We start from the raw sequence: 19,680 nt of genomic DNA, 5'->3' as shown, positions 1-19,680 counted from the left end.
TATACATTGTCATGAACACATATATAGAGGCATGTCAGGACATTGAACCTCTGCCAGATGAAAGTGTGCCATTCACTATAATAGATTATACATCAGGATTCCTTTCTGTTTACATTAACATTCACTAATCCCAGATAATCTCACAGAGGCATTTACTGTTAATTAATGGCAACAGGCCATTTTCAACCACATTCGATAGCCCTACAAAAGATTAACGGATGGTTGGTCTTCAATCAATTGATGGGAGATTCAAATATCATTTTAACATTGTAGAATGTTTTGAATGGCACACAATTCACTACTTGAAGAGAGGGGAAAGTAAACCTAGGCTACAGTATGGTATGGTCCTTTCTCATGTATTTGAGCGAGCTAGTTTGTAACCACCCACTTGAACCGGAACCTTTTCCATCAAACGGCTACAGTGTTGCTTGCTGTAAGTGTTGCTTGCTCCACTGACAAACGGAATGCGTTGGTTACAATGCAGCGTTGTATCTTGAACGAGATCAGAGTTTTATTCGAATAGTTCTAAAATGATTAAAACGACATTGCAGATTTGGTTCAAATTGTAAGGCAACAGCCGATGGTAAACCTGGAGATTGCGTGGGCAGAGCAGATTTCTGGGTCCGCGGGGGGATTTGGCTCAGGGGGAGTAGCCTAGCATTCTGATGTATTTGTTCCTTCTAGTTTTAAATGGCTCTATGTTACAGCTGCCGCAAGTCAGGACCGGACAAGGGTGTGTAATAGAGCTGCAGAAATATTCGTTCGATCTACCCGCGCGCTGACAAAGAATCCGCGTTTACGCCCTATATCTCTCTCATCCATCCGTTTCGAGACCTAGGAAGACGCTGACGAAAAATATACTTTAGCCTTTCTAGCCTACTACAAGGGACCTAACGATGGGGAACACCACCTCCTGCTGCGTATCGTCGAGCCCCAAGATCCGGAGAAATGCCCATTCGAGGCTAGAACCCTACCGCCCCGAAGCGGAGCTGAGTAGAGAGGATACGGGCTGCAACCTACAACACATCAGCGACAGAGAGAATATGGACGGTAGGACATAAGTCATGTCTTCGTCCCACACTCATGCGAGGTTGAAGTGTTATTGAATGGGCTTTTTTTTGTTAATTAATAGCCTATATTTGATTGGGGCCTATAACATGTTAGGCTAAAGGAAATTGATGGTTAATGTCATGATTATGGAAAACACAATTTAGATGGGGCAATGCACATGAAACATAGAAAAAACAACTAAAACAAAAACTGTTCTTGCAATGCAGTCATTTCCCTTATACCCAGAAAATAATCCATCATGCTTGGCTCCTAAATAAAAATATCCCCCAACTTACTCATTCAGTTATCCATTATGAGAATCCCCCACCCCCAAATGGCACCCTATTCCTAAGGCCCAATAGTGCACTATATAGGAAATAGGGTGCCATTCAGAATGCATCCTGTGACGTCTGTCAGTGCCTGTGGGACCGGGTCTGGGCTGGACTACCTTCCTGGGTTTGTGTGTTGGTCGGAACTGGGGAGAGTCGAGTCCTCTACTCTGGGCCCCTCCATAGGGCCCTTCCATGCAATGAGTGTGTTATGGGAGGACCAAAGAGCTTATGGAGTCCACTATATGTGTGTGTGTGTGTGTGTGTGTGTGTGTGTGTGTGTGTGTGTGTGTGTGTGTGTGTGTGTGTGTGTGTGTGTGTGTGTGTGTGTGTGTGTGTGTGTGTGTGTGTGTGTGTGTGTGTGTGCGGTTCAGCTGTTTGTTCACCTGCACCAGCCTGAAATTTCTAATAACCATTCCGCAACGGCACAACTGTATGTGAAAATCTGAGGCCTGCACCCGACCCTAACCTGCTAATATAGAAAATGCGCTGTGGGCTACAGTCAGATATTGCAGAACACATTTTTTTGACAGGGGGTGCAAGATTTTTTGTTGCCTGATTTAGATATGTTTCTGCTGATAGCCTACCAAAATGTTGGAAATTATTTGTTAGTCAACTTGCCTATAATTCAGTACATTCAGCTTCTCTTCTGTCATGAAATGTTGCCCTAGAAGACTAAATAAACCCTTGCTCACCAGAATAATATCATAGATCGATAGAATTCAGTTTGGCTTGGATGCATATTTTATGTAGTTGAAATAGCCTACTATTAGCTTTTATGAAGCTGATAATGATAACACCTCTACAGATGGTATCTGTGGCAGGAAGCCTAGCGGTTAAGAGCATTAGGACAGTAACCAAAACGTTGCTGGTTTGAATCCCTGAGCCGGCAAGGTGTAAAAACATGCTGCTCTGTTCTTGAGCAAGGCAGTTAACCCCCAACAACAACAACTCCCCATGCGGCGCAGATGTCGATTATTCTCATTTCTCTCTGGTGAAAGAAATGCATCATATTTCTTCACTCCTGTTCCTGAGTAAAAATGTTGCTTAAATTTGGTGTATAATTTTACTGCAAGAAATGCTCAATTTTGCAGACGTTAATATTAAGGTTATATGAGAGGTTATAGACCTACAGTCAGTGTATATATATATATACAGTAGCAGTCAAAATCTTGGACACACCTACTCATTCAAGGGTTTTTATTTATTTTTACTATTTTCCACATTGTAGAATAATAGTGAAGACATCAAAACTATGCAATAACACATATGGAATCATGTAGTAAACCAAAGAAGTGTTAAACAAATCAAAATATATTTGAGATTCTTCAATGTAGCCACCCTTTGCCTTGATGACAGTTTTGCACACTCTTGGCATTCTCTCAACCAGCTTCATGAGGAATGCTTTTCCAACAGTCTTGAAGGAGTTCCCACATATGCTGAGCACTTGTTGGCTGCTTTTCCTTCACTCTGCGGTCCAACTCATCCGAAACCATCTCAATTCGGTTGAGGTCGGGTGATTGTGGAGGCCAGGTCATCTGATTCAGCGCTCCATCACTCTCCTTGGTCAAATAGCCCTTGCACAGCCTAGAGGTGTGTTTTGAGTCATTGTTCTGTTGAAAAACAAATGATAGTCCCACTAAGCGCAAACCAGATCTGATGGCGTTTCGCTGCAGGATGCTGTGGTAGCTATGCTGGTTAAGTGTGCCTTGAATTCTAAATAAATCACTGACATTATCACCAGAAAAGCACCGCCACACCATCAAACCTCCTCCTCCATCCTTCACGGTGGGACCCACACATGCGGAGATCATCCGTTCACCTATTCTGCGTCTCACAAAGACACGTGGTTGGAACCAAAAATCTGAAATTTGGATTCATCAGACCAAAGGACAGATTCCCACTGATCATGTTTCTTGGCCCAAGCAAGTTTATTATTCTCATTGGTGTCCTTTAGTAGTGGTTTCTTTGCAGCAATTCAACCAGGAAGACCTGATTCCCGCAATCTCCTCTGAACAGTTGATGTTGAGATTTGTCTGTTACTTGAACTCTGTAAAGCATTTATTTGGGCTGCAATCTGAGGTGCAGTTAAATCTCATGAACTTCTCATCTACAGCAGAGGTAACTCTTGGTCTTCCTTTCCTGTGGCGTTCCTCATGAGAGCCAGTTTTATCATTGCGTTTGATGGTTTTTGTTACAGCACTTGAAGAAACTTTCGAAGTTCTTGAAATTTTCTGGATTGACTGACCTTCATGTCTTAAAGTAATGATGGACTGTCATTTCTCTTTGTTTATTTGAGCTGTTCTTGTCATAATATGGACTTGGTCTTTTATCTTTTATCTTCTGTATACCATCCTTACCTTGTCACAACAGAACTGATTGGCTCAAATGCATTAAGAAGGAAAGAAATTCCACAAATGAACTTTTAACAAAATATGTTAATTGAAATTCATTCCAGGTGATTACCTCATGAAGCTGGTTGAGAGAATGCCAAGTGTGTGCAAAGCTGTCAAGGCAAAGGGTGGCTACTATGAAGACTCTCAAATATAAAATATATTTTGATTTGTTTAACACAATTTTTAATGATAATGATAACACCTCTACAGATGGTATCTGTGGCAGGAAGCCTAGCGGTTAAGAGCATTAGGACAGTAACCAAAACGTTGCTGGTTTGAATCCCTGAGCCGGCAAGGTGTAAAAACATGCTGCTCTGTTCTTGAGCAAGGCAGTTAACCCCCAACAACAACAACTCCCCATGCGGCGCAGATGTCGATTATTCTCATTTCTCTCTGGTGAAAGAAATGCATCATATTTCTTCACTCCTGTTCATGAGTAAAAATGTGGCTTAAATTTGGTGCATTTCTTGCAGTAAAATCCTTACCTTGTCACAACAGAACTGATTGGCTCAAATGCATTAAGAAGGAAAGAAATTCCACAAATGAACTTTTAACAAAATATGTTAATTGAAATGGGATTCCAGGTGATTACCTCATGAAGCTGGTTGAGAGAATGCCAAGTGTGTGCAAAGCTGTCAAGGCAAAGGGTGGCTACTATGAAGACTCTCAAATATAAAATATATTTTGATTTGTTTAACACAATTTTTTGGTTATTACATTAATTCCATATGTGTTATTTCATAGTTTTGATGTCTTCACTATTATTCTACAATGTAGAAAATTGTTTAAAAAATAAAGAAAAACCCTTTAATGAGTAAGTGTGTCAACTTTTGACTGGTACTATATACACTGCTCAAAAAAATAAAGGGAACACTAAAATAACACATCCTAGATCTGAATGAATGAAATATTATTATTAAATACTTTTTTCTTTACATAGTTGAATGTGCTGACAACAAAATCACACAAAAATTATCAATGGATATCAAATTTATCAACCCATGGAGGTCTGGATTTGGAGTCACACTCAAAATTAAAGTGGAAAACCACACTACAGGCTGATCCAACTTTGATGTAATGTCCTTAAAACAAGTAAAAATGAGGCTCAGTAGTGTGTGTGGCCTCCACGTGCCTGTATGACCTCCCTACAACGCCTGGGCATGCTCCTGATGAGGTGGCGGATGGTCTCCTGAGGGATCTCCTCCCAGACCTGGACTAAAGCATCCGCCAACTCCTGGACAGTCTGTGGTGCAACGTGGCGTTGGTGGATGGAGCGAGACATGATGTCCCAGATGTGCTCAATTCGATTCAGGTCTGGGGAACGGGCGGGCCAGTCCATAGCATGAATGCCTTCCTCTTGCAGGAACTGCTGACACACTCCAGCCACATGAGGTCTAGCATTGTCTTGCATTAGGAGGAACCCAGGGCCAACCGCACCAGCATATGGTCTCACAAGGGGTCTGAGGATCTCATCTCGGTACCTAATGGCAGTCAGGCTACCTCTGGCGAGCAAATGGAGGGCTGTGCGGCCCCCCAAAGAAATGCCACCCCACACCATGACTGACCCACCGCCAAACCGGTCATGCTGTGGAGGATGTTGCAGGCAGCAGAACGTTCTCCACGGTGTCTCCAGACTGTCACGTCTGTCACATGTGCTCAGTGTGAACCTGCTTTCATCTGTGAAGAGCACAGGGAGCCAGTGGCGAATTTGCCAATCTTGGTGTTCTCTAGCAAATGCCAAACGTCCTACACGGTGTTGGGCTGTAAGCACAACCCCCACCTGTGGACGTCGGGCCCTCATACCACCCTCATGGAGTCTGTTTCTGACCGTTTGAGAAGACACATGCACATTTGTGGCCTGCTGGAGGTCATTTTGCAGTGCTCTGGCAGTGCTCCTCCTGCTCCTCCTTGCACAAAGGCGGAGGTAGCGGTCCTGCTGCAGGGTTGTTGCCCTCCTACGGCCTCCTCCACAACTCCTGATGTACAGGCCTGTCTCCTGGTAGCGCCTCCATGCTCTGGACACTACGCTGACAGACACCGCAAACCTTCTTGCCACAGCTCGCATTGATGTGCCATCCTGGATGAGCTGCACTACCTGAGCCACTTGTGTGGGTTGTAGACTCCGTCTCATGCTACCACTAGAGTGAAAGCGCCACCAGCATTCAAATGTGACCAAAATATCAGCCAGGTAGCATAGGAACTGAGAAGTGGTCTGTGGTCACCACCAGCAGAACCACTCCTTTATTGGGGGTGTCTTGCTAATTGCCTATAATTTCCACCTGTTGTCTATTCCATTTGCACAACAGCATGTGAAATTTATTGTCAATCAGTGTTGCTTCCTAAGTGGACAGTTTGATTTCACAGAAGTGTGATTGACTTGGAGTTACATTGTGTTGTTTAAGTGTTCCCTCATTTTTTTTGAGCAGTGTATATTTTATTTTATCCAGTCGCATAAACACTCCAAACAGCCTACCCGACGCTCGGAGGCGTCCACTTGGTCCTAAAGCATACCGCTACCTCATTCTGTATCACATTCCAAGGATAAAATGGGGGGACACATTTTTTGTGAAAGTTGCACCCCTGATTTGAAGTCCCCTTCTTGTGACAGTCGCCTCACAATCATCCTCTTTTACCACTTCACCAAATATTTTTAAAACATTCCTTTTATGGCCCTCTTTTATTTTCAACTCTCCTTTTTGCAGCTTTTCTCTTCATGAATTATACTCTGACATTGTCCATTTTCCCTCGGTGGATCGGAGTTCACTTTTTCTGCCCGTTCCCAAAAGCATTTGGTGGTTGGTGTGTAGGCTATTTAGTGCGTGTATAATTAGGCCCCAAAGCTTAGGCTTATGCACTAATGCCAGATAGCCTAAAATAATGAAATAAAAACCTAAATGTAGCCTATAGATATACGTTTCACAATAATTATATATTTATGGATTTCTTTTAAAGTGGCAATATGTCACTTTTTGGGCGACCTGACCAAATTCACATGGAAATGTGAGTTATACATCTATCATTCTACTTGAAAGCAAGACTAAAGCGGTAGATCTGCTCTATGTTTGCTATTTCTATGCTTCCCGTTCTTAAATTTGAGTTTTTTTACTTTCGGTTTTGTACACCAGCTTCAAACAGCTGAATCAACCATATTTTTGCTTATGGAAAATATATTTCACAGTGGATTAGACGGTACAATGATTCTCTACACTATAGTAGCTTAATCTGTATCAAAAACTGAAATTAAGCAAACTTAAATTTTAGCAACCAGGAAATGGCTGAGCGATTTCTCCATAGTGCAACTTTAAGGTAGGCTATTGTTTTCTCTTTATTCAACCCGCCACCCGCCCTTCATCCACACAGTATGTCTTGACTTCAAACCCGCCCGCCCTGCGGATATAACCGCGGGGGCTGAGGGTTGTGAGTCAACCCGCGCATCACTGTTGTGTTTATCCCGCACCAGCCTGTGTGTGTTTGTGGAGCTGGCCAGGCTACAGCCCTAATCTGGTGTGAGTTTAATGCAGCGAGTGTGCTCTACAGCTGTTAAATGTTTTTAAGCAAGCAGAGCTCCCTTCCAGACAGGCAGCCTCCCTCCACGAATGCAATTTATACCTCTAGAACGAGACGGACAGAACAAAGGGATCATGTGAGACCAGATGCTGTATAGGGGCAAGAGGAGAACTGTGAGTTGAGATCTTAGCTGGCACAGGTATTCTGTGGAAAGATCCATGTATAACGTTTATAGCCGTCATAGTATTGTGTTGGTGCAAATGTCTGGGGGTGAGGCTGACTACACCGCTCACGCGAGCATAGCAAAATAAATGTAGAAATCTATATTATTCAATTATTGCACCCGCACTGCTCGCGCGCGCCAACGAGCGTCTGCGTTGCCAAGGGCTAAAATAGAAGTCTGTTCTATTTTTGACGCAGATCGGGCTGCATGTCCTGCCTTTCCCATCTCCTCATTGGTTTATAGAAGCAGGTACCCACGTGCCATCTCCTCATTGGTTATACCCACATGGGTGACTGAAAGACGAACGAGGTCAGTGGCGGTAATGCACCTAATTTATGAAAATTGCCAATCACAATATAAAGTCAAAAGAAGAAAAAGCCTAGAAGGAGGAGAGATGACTAGAAACGATTTAGTTGACCGTTTTATATGTGGATTAATTGTCGGAACAGAGGACCTTGTGCATTTCAGGTAAAATAACAACTCAATGTTTATATTGAACAGCAAGATAGCTAAATAGGACAAATTAGCTAGCGAGTGCAAGCTAGCTAGCTAAATTGCCATAAATGTTTAATGCTTTTTGACCTGTCCCCAAATTTATGTAACTGGTTCAGAGTTTGTTTTGATATTTTAACCTTCGTGTCGTGACCGCGTTTGGTGTGGGGGGACAAAATACATTTATGCACGATGGCGCACAGCTGGTTTGGCTTCCGTGTTAGCCTGTAATGATGAAATGTAGATTTTAGAGCCCGACCAATATGTTTTTTGAGTTAAATTTTTTTTGGGGAAAAATGACCTATACCGATATATGGGCCCGATATACTGTTTTACTACAGGGAAATGAAAACTTGTCATTTTTCCCATTCTGAATTCTCATCAATTGTCATCCAAAAGAGCAACTGTCCAATAACTATGCTTTAAATGTTGATTTAATACATTGTGACAATAATGACACATCGTGAGAATGGCCAGAAGTGTTCAGATCAGCATGAGGTTCCCTTTTCTCATCCTATTTATTCAATATCAGTTATTGTGGAGTCATCGGCAGGTATCGATATAGAGGTAAAAGGCTAACATAGGTGAACCAATATATCGGTCGGGCTCTAGTAGATTCAGTTTACCAGGAGAATGTAGGATGATTGCAGTGAACAGGTATACAGGTAGCCTGGAATCCAAACTGAATGTTGCTCTGTTTCATTGTGAAGCAATAGTGAAAAGGAGCGATAGTCCGTTTGGATTCTAGGCTAACTATTAGGTCAGTTTGAGAATACAGACAAGTGATGATGAATAATGACCTATAAGTAATTGTATCATCCATGTGTTAGTAGTACGTGTGAGAGAGTGCTCCCGCACATTGGCTAACCGGGCCATCTGCATTTTGTCCCACTACCCGCCAACCCCTCTTTTTACGCTACTGCTACTCTCTGTTCATCATATATGCATAATTACTTTAACCATACCTACATGTACATACTACCTCAATAAGCCTGACTAACAGGTGGCTGTATATAGCCTTGCTACTCTTATTTTTAAATGTCTTTTTACTGTTGTTTTATTTCTTTACTTAGCTATACACACACACACATTTTTTTCACACTATTGGTTAGAGCCTGTAAGTAAGCATTTCACTGTAAGGTCTACTACACCTGTTGTATTCAGCGCACGTGACAAATAAACTTTGATATGATTTGAGAGACCATTGTGATGAGTAGGGTGGTGTCTCAGACAGTTTGTCCAGTCAGTAAGCCCCTGGGAAGCTGCATAGGAAATGACTAATGGGATGAGTCACCAGTCATTAACACCAGCATTGTTACTGAGTCCTCTTTCTGCGGCCCACATGGCATCCTATTCCCTATTTAGTGCCCAACTTTTGACCAGGGCCCACAGCACTCTGGTCAAAAGTAGTGCACTACATAGGGAATAGGGGGTCAAAAGTAGTGCACTACATAGGGAATAGGGGGTCAAAAGTAGTGCACTACATAGGGAATAGGGGGTCAAAAGTAGTGCACTACATAGGGAATAGGGTAGCATTTTGAGACGCAAGCCTGTGACTCACAATCAGAGAAACCAACCGGTATTCACATAACACAGATGTTGGGTAAAAAAGACACACTACAGCCTCAACTCCTAACCCTGTTACCTACCCAGCGTTTTAACTCCGTATCTGGAGTTCCAGGCTTCGGGCACATGAATTCAGTGATGTCAAATAAATAATTAGTCACATGCTTCGTAAACAACAGGTGTAGACTAACAGTGAAATGCTTACTTACGGGTCTTTTTTCCAACAATGCAGAGTTAAAAGGGATACTTCGGGATTTTGGCAATGAGGCCCTTTATCTAGCAGGTACCCATAGACATCCAGTCATTGCGCTAATGCTAGTTAGCATTGGCTCGCAAAACTTCCTCTAACTGCCTTCAAACTGGACACAGAGACATACAAATGGTATCCGTGAGTTCATCTGACTCTGGGGAAGTAGATAAAAGGGCTTCATTGCCAAAATCTCGAGGTATCCCTTTAAAGATACAAAAGCAAATACAAAATTGAAATGGTGACACGAAGAATAAATACACAGTGAATAATGAATAGCAATAATGAGTAAACATAACATGGCTATATACAGGGATTACCAATACAGAGTCAGCATGCAGGTGTAGGAGGTAATTGTTATGTAAATGTGGGTAGGGGTAAAGTGAGTGAGCACAAAAAAAGGTCCATGCAAATTAGGGTTGCACAGTTTGGGGAATATTCAGAGGTGGAAACTTTCCGTGGGAATATATGGAAATTAATGGAAATATATCAAATCAAATTTTTATTTGTCACACACACATGGTTAGCAGATGTTAATGCGAGTGTAGCGAAATGCTTGTGCTTCTAGTTCCGACCATGCAGTAATATCTAACAAATAATCTAACCTAACAATTTCACAACAACTACCTTAGACACACAAGTGTAAAGGAATTAATAAGAATATGTACATAAAAATATATGAATGAGCGATGGCCGAACGGCATACGCAAGATGCAGTAGATGGTATAGAGTAGAGGTCGGCCGATTATGATTTTTCAACACCGATACCGATTATTGGAGGACCCAAAAAAGGCGATACCGATTAATCAGACAATTGTTTTTATTTTTTTTATTTGTAATAATGACAATTACAACAATACTGAATGAACACTTATTTTAACTTAATATAATACATCAATAAAATCAATTTAGCCTCAAGTAAATAATGAAACATGTTCAATTTGGTTTAAATAATGCAAAAACAAAGTGTTGGAGAAGAAAGTCAAATTGCAATATGTGCTATGTAAGAAAGTTAAGTTCCTTGCTCAGAACATGAGAACATATGAAAGCTGGTGGTTCCTTTTAACATGAGTCTTCAATATTCCCAGGTAAGAAGTTTAGTTATTATAGGGATTATAGGACAATTTCCCTCCTATATCATTTGTATTTCATTAACCCTTGACTATTGGATGTTCTTATAGGCACTTTAGTATTGCCAGTGTAACAGTATAGCTTCCGTCCCTCTCCTCGCTCCTCCCTGGGCTCGAACCAGCAACACAACGACAACAGCCACCATCGAAGCAGCGTTACCCATGCAGAGCAAGGGGAACAACTACTAGAAGGCTCAGAGCGAGTGACGTTTGAAACGCTATTAGCGCGCGCTAACTAGCCAGCCATTTCACTTCGGTTACACCAGCCTCATCTCGGGAGTTGATAGGCTTGAAGTCATAAACGGCGCAATGCTTGACGCACAACGAAGAGCTGCTGGCAAAACGCACAAAAGTGCTATTTGAATGAATGTTTACACGCCTGCTTCTGCTGACCACTGCTCAGTCAGATACTTGTATGCTTGTATGCTCAGTCAGATTATATGCAACGCAGGACACGCTAGATAATATCTAGTAATATCATCAACCATGTGTAGTTAACTAGTGATTATGATTGATTGTTTTTTATAAGATAAAAATGTAATGCTAGCTAGCAAGTTACCTTGGCTTACTGCATTCGCATAACAGGCAGTCTCCTTGTGGAGTGCAACGAAAGAGAGGCAGGTCGTTATAGCGTTGGACTAGTTAACTGTAAGGTTGCAAGATTGGATCCCCCGAGCTGACAAGGTGAAAATCTGCCGTTCTGCCCCTGAACAGGCAGTTAACCACTGTTCCTAGGCCGTCATTGAAAATAAGAATTTGTTCTCAACTGACTTGCCTAGTTAAATAAAGGTAAAATTAAATAAAAATATCTGGGTTTAGTCATTTAAGTTAACACTGAAAGCGTTTTTCCATCCTGAAAATGTGTAAAACATTTAATTTATTGTTGTCCCTTTTGTTGTTCACCTTTTAGTAGGCTGTCATTGTAAATAAGAAATGGTTATTAACTGACTTGCCTAGTTAAAGAAAGGTTCAATAAATAAAATGAATGTAAAAAATGTCAGTAAAGACACTAGTGGTTAGTATTGGGCCAGTAACCGAAAGGTTGCTAGATCGAATCCCTGAGCTGACAAGGTAAACATCTGTTGCTCTGCCCCTGAACAAGGCAATTAAACCACTGTTCCTAGGCCGTCATTGTAAATAAGAATTTGTTCTTAACCGACTTGCCTAGTTAAATAAAAATAAAAAAAAATATATATATATATATATATATTTCACCTTTATTTAACCAGGTAGGCCAGTTGAGAACAAGTTCTCATTTACAACTGTGACCTGGCCAAGATGAAGCAAAGCAATGTGACAAAAACAGCAACACAGAGTTACACATGAGATAAACAAACGTACAGTCAATAACACAGTAGAAAAATCTGTATACATTGTGTGCAAATGAAATAAGGAGATAAGGCAATAAATAGGCCATAGTGGCGAAGTAATTATAATTTAGCAATTAACACTGGTGTGATAGATGAGGATGTGCAAGTAGAAATACTGGTGTGCAAAAGAGCCGAAAAACAAATATGGGGATGAGATAGGTAGTTGGTTTGGATGGGCTATTTACAGATGGGCTATTTACAGTTGGGCTGTGTACAGCTGCAGCGATCAGTAAGCTGCTCTGACAGCTGATGCTTAAAGTTAGTGAGGGAGATATAAGTCTCCAACTTCAGTGATTTTTGCAATTCGTTCCAGTCATTGGCAGCAGAGAAGTGCAAGGAAAGGCGGCTTTGGGGGTGACCAGTGAAATATACCTGCTGGAGCACGTGCCACAGGTGGGTGTTGCTATGGTGACCAGTGAGCCGAGATAAGGCAGAGCTTTACCTAGCAAATACTTATAGATGACCTGGAGCCAGTGGGCCTGGCGACGAATATGTAGCAAGGACCAGCCAAAGAGAGCATACAGGTCGCAGTGGTGGATAGTATATGGGGCTTTGGTGACAAAACAGATGGCACTGTGATAGACTGCATCCAGTTTGTTGAGTAGAGTGTTGGAGGCTATTTTGTATATTACATCACCGAAGTCAAGGATCGGTAGGATAGTCAGTTTTACAAGGGTATGTTTGGCAGCATGAGTAAAGGAGGCTTTATTGCGAAGTAGGAAGCCAATTCTAGATTTAATTTTGGATTGGAGATGCTTAATGAGTCTAGCCAGACACCTACAGTAGGTATTTCTAGTTGTCCACATATTCTAAGTCAGAACTGTCCAGAGTAGTGATGCTAGTCGGGCGGGTGCGGACAGTAATCAGTTGAAGAGCATGCATTTCGTTTTACTAGCATTTAAGAGCAGTTGGAGGCCACGGAGGAGTGTTGTATGGCATTGAAGCTCGTTTTGGAGGTGTGTTTGCACAGTGTCCAAAGAAGGGCCAGATGTATACAGAATGGTGTCGTCTGCGTAGAGATGGATCAAATAATCACCCGCAGCAAGAGCGACATCATTGATATATGCAGAGAAAAGAGTTGGCCCGAGAATTGAACCCTGTAGCACCCCCATAGAGACTGCCAGAGGTCCGGACAACAGGTCCTCCGATTTGACACACTGAACTCTATCTGAGAAGTAGTTAGTGAAACAGGCGAGGCAGTTATTAGAGAAGGCTGTTGAGTCTGCCGATAAGAATACGGTGATTGACAGAGTCAAAAGCCTTAGCCAGGTTGATGAAGATGGCTGCACAGTATTGTCTTTTATCGATAGCTGTTATGATATTGTTTAGGACCTTGAGCGGGGCTGAGGTGTACCCGTGACCAGCTCGGAAACCGGATTGCATAGCGGAGAAGGTACGGCGGGATTCGAAATGGTCGGTGATCTGTTTGTTTACTTGGCTTTTGAAGACTTTAGAAAGGCAGGGCAGGATGGTTATAGGTCTGTAACAGTTTGGGTCTGGAGTGTCTCCCCCTTTGAAGAGGGGGATGACCGTGGCCGCTTTCCAATCTTTAGGAATCTCAGATGGTTGAACAGGTTGAACAGACTAGTAATAGGGGTTGCAACAATGGCGGTGGATAATTTTAGGACGAAAGGGTCCAGATTGTCTAGCCCAGCTGATTTGTAGAGATCCAGTTTTTGCAGTTCTATCAGAACATCAGCTGTCCGGATTTGGGTGAAGGCGAAGCGGGCCGGGGCTTGGGCCAGTTGCTGCGGGGGGTGCAGAGCTATTGGTCGGGCTGGGGTTCCCAGGTGGAAAGAATGGCCAGTCGTAGAGAAAAGCTTATTGAAAGTCTCGATTATAGTGGATTTATCGGTGGTGACAGTGTTTCCTAGCCTCAGTGCAGTGGGTAGCTGGGAGTAGGTTCTCTTTTTCTCCATGGACTTTACAGTGTCCCAAAACTTTTTGGAATTAGTGCTACAGGATGCACATTTCTGTATGATACTGTATTATGAAGAAAAATAAGACTACATTAGTGTGAGTGAAACTAAAAATCTACAGTGAAGCTGGGGCGGACAGGTCAGCTCCAGGCCAGGAGTCAGTAGTAGCTAGTAGCCTCTGCTGTGTTAGAGGCTGTTGTTTGACGTGTGCTGTTTGTTTTGGACCAGTGTTTACTGTGCTCATTTGGACCAGCCATTCAGCCCTCCAACTGTCTCCTAATTACATTCCTAGGTCAGGTGACGCATTACATAAGCTAAATGAGCTTCTCTCTAAATGTGTGTGTGTGTGTGTGTGTGTGTGTGTGTGTGTGTGTGTGTGTGTGTGTGTGTGTGTGTGTGTGTGTGTGTGTGTGTGTGTGTGTGTGTGTGTGTGTGTGTGTGTGTGTGTGTGTGTGTGTGTGTGTGCGTGCGTGCGTGCGTGTGTGTGTGTGTGTGTGTGTGTGTGTGTGTGTGTGTGTGTGTGTTGTACTGTATGATTTATATACTGTTAACAGAAGACAAGGTGAATGTTATCATGTGATTTGGGACATTGCTAGTGTTGATATGTTGATTGAAAGTGCTAAGTTGATTTGTAATGGAATATTTTCATAGGCATTACAAAGGCCCCTTATCAGCAACCATCACTCCTGTGTTCCAATGACATGTTGTGTTAGCTAAGTTTATCCAAGTTTATCATTTTAAAAGGCTAATTGATCATTAGAAAACCCTTTTGCAATTATGTTAGCACAGCTGAAAACTGTTCTGATTAAAGAAGCAATAAAATTGGCCTTCTTTAGACTAGTATCTGGAGCATCAGCATTTGTGGGTTCGATTTGTTCCCAAAAAGTTGGAATCACAGAATTGTCTAGAATGTCATTGTATTCTGTAGCGTTAAGATTTCCCTTCACTGGAACTAAGGGGCCTAACCCGAACCATGAAAAACAGCCACAGACCATTATTCCTCCTCCACCAAACTTTACAGTTGGCACTATGCATTGGGGCAGGTAGCGTTCTCCTGGCATCCGCCAAACCCAGATTAGTCCATAGGATGCGTTCTCTCTCATCACTCCAGAGAACGCATTTCCGCTGCTCCAGAGTCCAATTGCGGCGAGCTTTACACCACTCCAGGCGATGCTTGGCATTGTGCATGGTGATCTTACGCTTGTGTGCGGCTGCTCGGCCATGGAAAACCATTTAATGAAGCTCCCGACGAACAGTTCTTGTGCTGACGGTGGTAGTGGTAGTTTGGAACTCTGTAGTGAGTGTTTCAACCAAAGACAGACGATTTGTACATGCTTCAGCCCTCGGCGGCCCCCACTCTGTGAGCTTGTGCGGCCTACCACTTCGTGGCTGAGCCATTGTTGCTCCTAGAAGTTTCCACTTCACAACAACAGCACTTACAGTTGAGCGGGGCAGCTTTAGAAGGAGAGACATTTTATGAACTGACTTGTTGGAAAGGTGGCATCCTATGACGATGCCACGTTGAAAGTCTCTGAGCTCTTCAGTAAGGTCATTCTACTGCCAATGTTTGTCTATGGAGATTGCATGGCTGTTTGCTCGATTTTTAATAATTAATATATATATATATATATATATATATATATATATATATATATATATATATGTATATGTATATGTATATTTTTATATATATTTTTACACTGGTCAGCAACGGGTGTGGCTGAAATAGCTGAATCCATTAATTTGAAGGGGTGTCCACATACTTTTGTGTTTATATAGTGTATTTCCCTATTTGTCAACCAGTCCATTTAGAATGTGTGATAAAACTGTTGTAGCGAGGAATGTAGTTTGCGTATCCCATCGAAGATACCTTTTTATAGGCATTTACTTCTGTAGGCACAAACAGCACGTGTGTGTAGAGGGAGCGGTCGGAACGCAATTGAGTTAGTGACACATGGAGGTGAAAACGGAATTTAGGGAGCAGAACTGTGATGCATGGCTTGGTTTATTTTTGTTTGTTGTGTCCCGCAAATGCACATGCACACATCTTCAAGACAACATTTTGAGTGTATTTATATAGCTACTGGGCGTGGAGGTGATGTCGTTTATTTGAAGCGATAAATCCACGTGACATTGAAACTACGACTAGACCTTAATGTCTCTACTGCAGTCAGTGGTGGAGCATAAAGACTCTGCGCTCGAGGTACAGTGATGAGTGTGTGATGACCTGTGTGTGTGAACAATACACATTTCATCCTGATCTCATCTACAGGCTTGGGCTGTATCCCAAATTGCACATCATTCCCGACACAGTGCACTACTGTTGGGCCGTGGTCAAAAGAAGTGCACTGTATAGGGAAAACGGGTGCCTTTTGGACAGTGTGACATAGAGGTGCAACAATAATTCCCCCGCTGGTCATGGAACAGATGAGAAAAAGAGACCCATGGGACTGGCAGAAATGAGGAAGAGAAAAATGAAGGGGATGTTTCGCTAAGCGCAAACTGAGAGAGACAATCATTGGCTATTTCTAACTGACCTTGTATTGTTGAAGCAGTCCACTCTTAACCCGTGTACCAATCTTTTCAGCTAACATTTCCCCCTCCTTGGCACTCCTGTCATTTGCCAAAGAGACTGGCCTTTCTTCAATCTTCAAATATGAACATTCTACTATTGATGGCCTCAAGGAGATCCGAGGATTTGATCTGGATTCGATAATCCTCATAGCTATCCTCTAATCACAAAGGTTATGCAAATATAACTTTTTTGCCCCCCCATCATGGAAAATATGAACGTTAGTTCCTACAACCAACGAGCAACTCCGACTTAAAAATCCAGCTGCATGTTGAACGTTGAGATTGCCGAAAGGCCCCTGGAAAATGACAGGAGTGGCAAGGTGTGGAATGTTAGATAAACAGACTGGTATGCAGACTAGTCCCCTGTAAGACTGCTGGTAGAGAATGTTCTCCATGAAATTGAGAATGAGGCTACTTCATTTGAAGGGATGGGACCAATGTGAAAGATTAGAAGGGTGTCATCTAGTACGTATTTTGTTTAACAGTGACATCAGTAAATGAGCAGTGTCCTCAGGCAGTCCCTATTAAACTGGTTACAGTGACACACTTGAATCTCTCTAGTAATTAATATCTGCGAATTGATTAATGATGCCAGTCAGGCAACCTCAGTATTGAGACTGCCGTTGGAAATAACTAATTTAACCTAGTGAAGACATAATCCTGTTTCATTGGATGGAACTCTTGTTTGTTGACAGTGTATTTCTTGATTCTCTCCAGCCCTGATATGATGAATTGCATCGTGCCATGGGTCTGACTCTACCAGTGTGCTGTAGTGTCCTTCCTGTCCCAGACTCCATCTCTCCCTAGGGGTCTCAGGCTATGACAGCCAGGACATCCCTTCCTCCTGAGAGTGGATGTGTCCCAAATGGCATCCTATTCCATATTGTGTGCACTACTTTTGACAAGCGGTGCACTATGTAGGGGATAGGGTGCCATTTGGGACACAGTCACTGTCTCAGGTGCCAGTCTGGTTTGGCTACTTCTGTCATCTCTTGGCCTGGTTTGGCTCAGCTTGGCTCGGGGGCTCTTCCTCCCCCATCGCCTGGCACGGTGCCCGTCTCGGTGAGCCCGGCATAGTAAGCAGTCAGCTCAATTATCCTTGTCATAGGGTCATTTCCTCCTGTGTGTCCTGCTGTGTGTGTCTCTCTTCAGGGGAAGGGGGAGGGTGGCTGATGCGAGGAAGGTTTGATTTGAGTCCTGTCTGGTTCAGGTAAGGAGAGGGAGTGAGATGAAGGCAGTAGGGATGATGATGAAGTGAGAGGTAGAGAGCAGTTGCTATTCTTAGATGAGATGATTTGTGTCCATCCAGTGATGCAATTAATGGGCTTGGACACGGCACAGAACTTTTGGTAGACGTTGAACACATCCTACTGTAATGCTTCTGTCTTGGCTGTAATTTACAGTTGGAGCAAGGTTACCTGAAATAGCATGCCTTGTCAACGTTTTCTGTGTAGGCTAGAAGACATCCGCTCACAAAAGGAAAACGCTTAGGCAGAGTGACTGTTCCATGAATATATTAAGCACCTAAGAAGTATCTCTTGGGAAATGGTGAATGGGGAGGAAAGATTTTAATGGGTAGTCACAGCAGAAACATCATGTGTAACGTTGATCTCTCAGAATGATTTTGGTCTCATATTGCCTGCAATTTCACCAAGGAATAGCATCGCACATTTATTCCTAGAGAAAGGACTCCATTTCAAGACAAATTGACTGATTCGTGAAGCGGTAATGAGTATGCAGTTGCCTGTAACAACCTCATCTAGCTGCCCGTCATTCAGTGTAGAAGGCCAGTGTGGGATCTCTGTTGATGCTGAGGCTACAATCAGTTAATCCCCTATTCACCTCAGAAGAAATCAGTCTAGATATTAGTTTCTGTAAAAATGAGATATCTTTAGTTGATGGTGGGAATTCACATTTTCTCCGAAATTAAAGGACCACTCTGCCTTCGTCTATAAATCAGGGGTCCCCAATTGGCATTTTTAATGTAATATTGTTGGACATAAGACTATTAAAAACACCAGCGAATCAGCTCCAAGTGATTTTAATTTTGGAAATTTGTTCCAAAGTATTCCCACGCAGAATAGAGAGATATGTGATCGTATACGAATGGAGGTAAGGTTTGAAATGATTGTTTTAGTCAAATGTTATATCTGTTTGGGCTTCTTATGGTCGATTTTGCTGTCTGTATATTATATGTAATTATGTTTCGGCCCCCTGACCAAGCGGCTCAAGAACAAAATAGGCCGTGGCCAAATATAGTTGATGATCCCTGCTATAAAGCCATTGGTGCTGGTGATGATCGTAAAATGCTGTCTACTGAAGTGTCTTTCAAAATGTGCTTTTAGCGTACCATCGTAGGGGTGACTGGTCATGGATCAAGGATGTGTAATTTACCAATTTAATAGGGTAAATATAATTCTTTAATCCTATACGTGTCAATCTGTTAGTCAAGGCGAACTTCCTAATACTCACATATGCTGTCTGAAGCATAGGGTCTGAATCTTGCAACTGCCACGGTCAGATTTGCACTGCCTGTATAAGGCTCCATTTGATTTCCTTGTTTTACCATCACTTCTTGAAATGTCCCTGGGTGCACTTTGGGGTCTCAATTCCTAGTACCTGATGCTATGGCAGATTCATGAGTCCCTATGGCCCAGATTATTTGTTTGTCTGCTATATTAATGCTGTAAATTCAACCTGGCAAGTGCATTTTATGATCGCTGCTGCTGACTGTTCAGCACAAGTACAGAAACACTTCAACCGTGCTGTAATGAATCTACCAATGAAAAACATCTGGATCATCTGAAAATGTCCATCCACCCCAGTCGTAAATAAATGACCTCTGAAATGTGAACAGAAAATGAAGGTGCAGGGTCA

At 42.5% G+C, this 19,680-nt stretch overlaps 1 protein-coding gene across 4 annotated transcripts in view; it reads left to right on the top strand.

The window, feature by feature from the left end:
* Window positions 1-420: 420 nt before the first annotated feature.
* Window positions 421-19,680, top strand: part of LOC139420407 (cyclin Y) — a 61,516-nt gene continuing 42,256 nt past the window's right edge. For 3 of the 4 annotated variants that reach the window (XM_071170470.1, XM_071170471.1, XM_071170469.1), the window contains exon 1: window positions 433-1,050. In XM_071170470.1, coding sequence (XP_071026571.1) covers window positions 897-1,050 — 154 coding nt within the window. In that variant the 5' untranslated portion in view covers window positions 433-896. Of the gene's footprint in view, window positions 1,051-19,680 lie in introns of all 4 variants that reach the window. The other variant, XM_071170472.1, reaches the window with a different exon arrangement.

The sequence above is a fragment of the Oncorhynchus clarkii genome, chromosome 11 (assembly GCF_045791955.1).
Source record: "Oncorhynchus clarkii lewisi isolate Uvic-CL-2024 chromosome 11, UVic_Ocla_1.0, whole genome shotgun sequence".
Classification (NCBI taxonomy): Eukaryota; Metazoa; Chordata; class Actinopteri; order Salmoniformes; family Salmonidae; genus Oncorhynchus; species Oncorhynchus clarkii.
The sequence above is the reverse complement of the archived record's forward strand: the minus strand, read 5'-3'. Positions and strand labels throughout refer to the sequence as shown.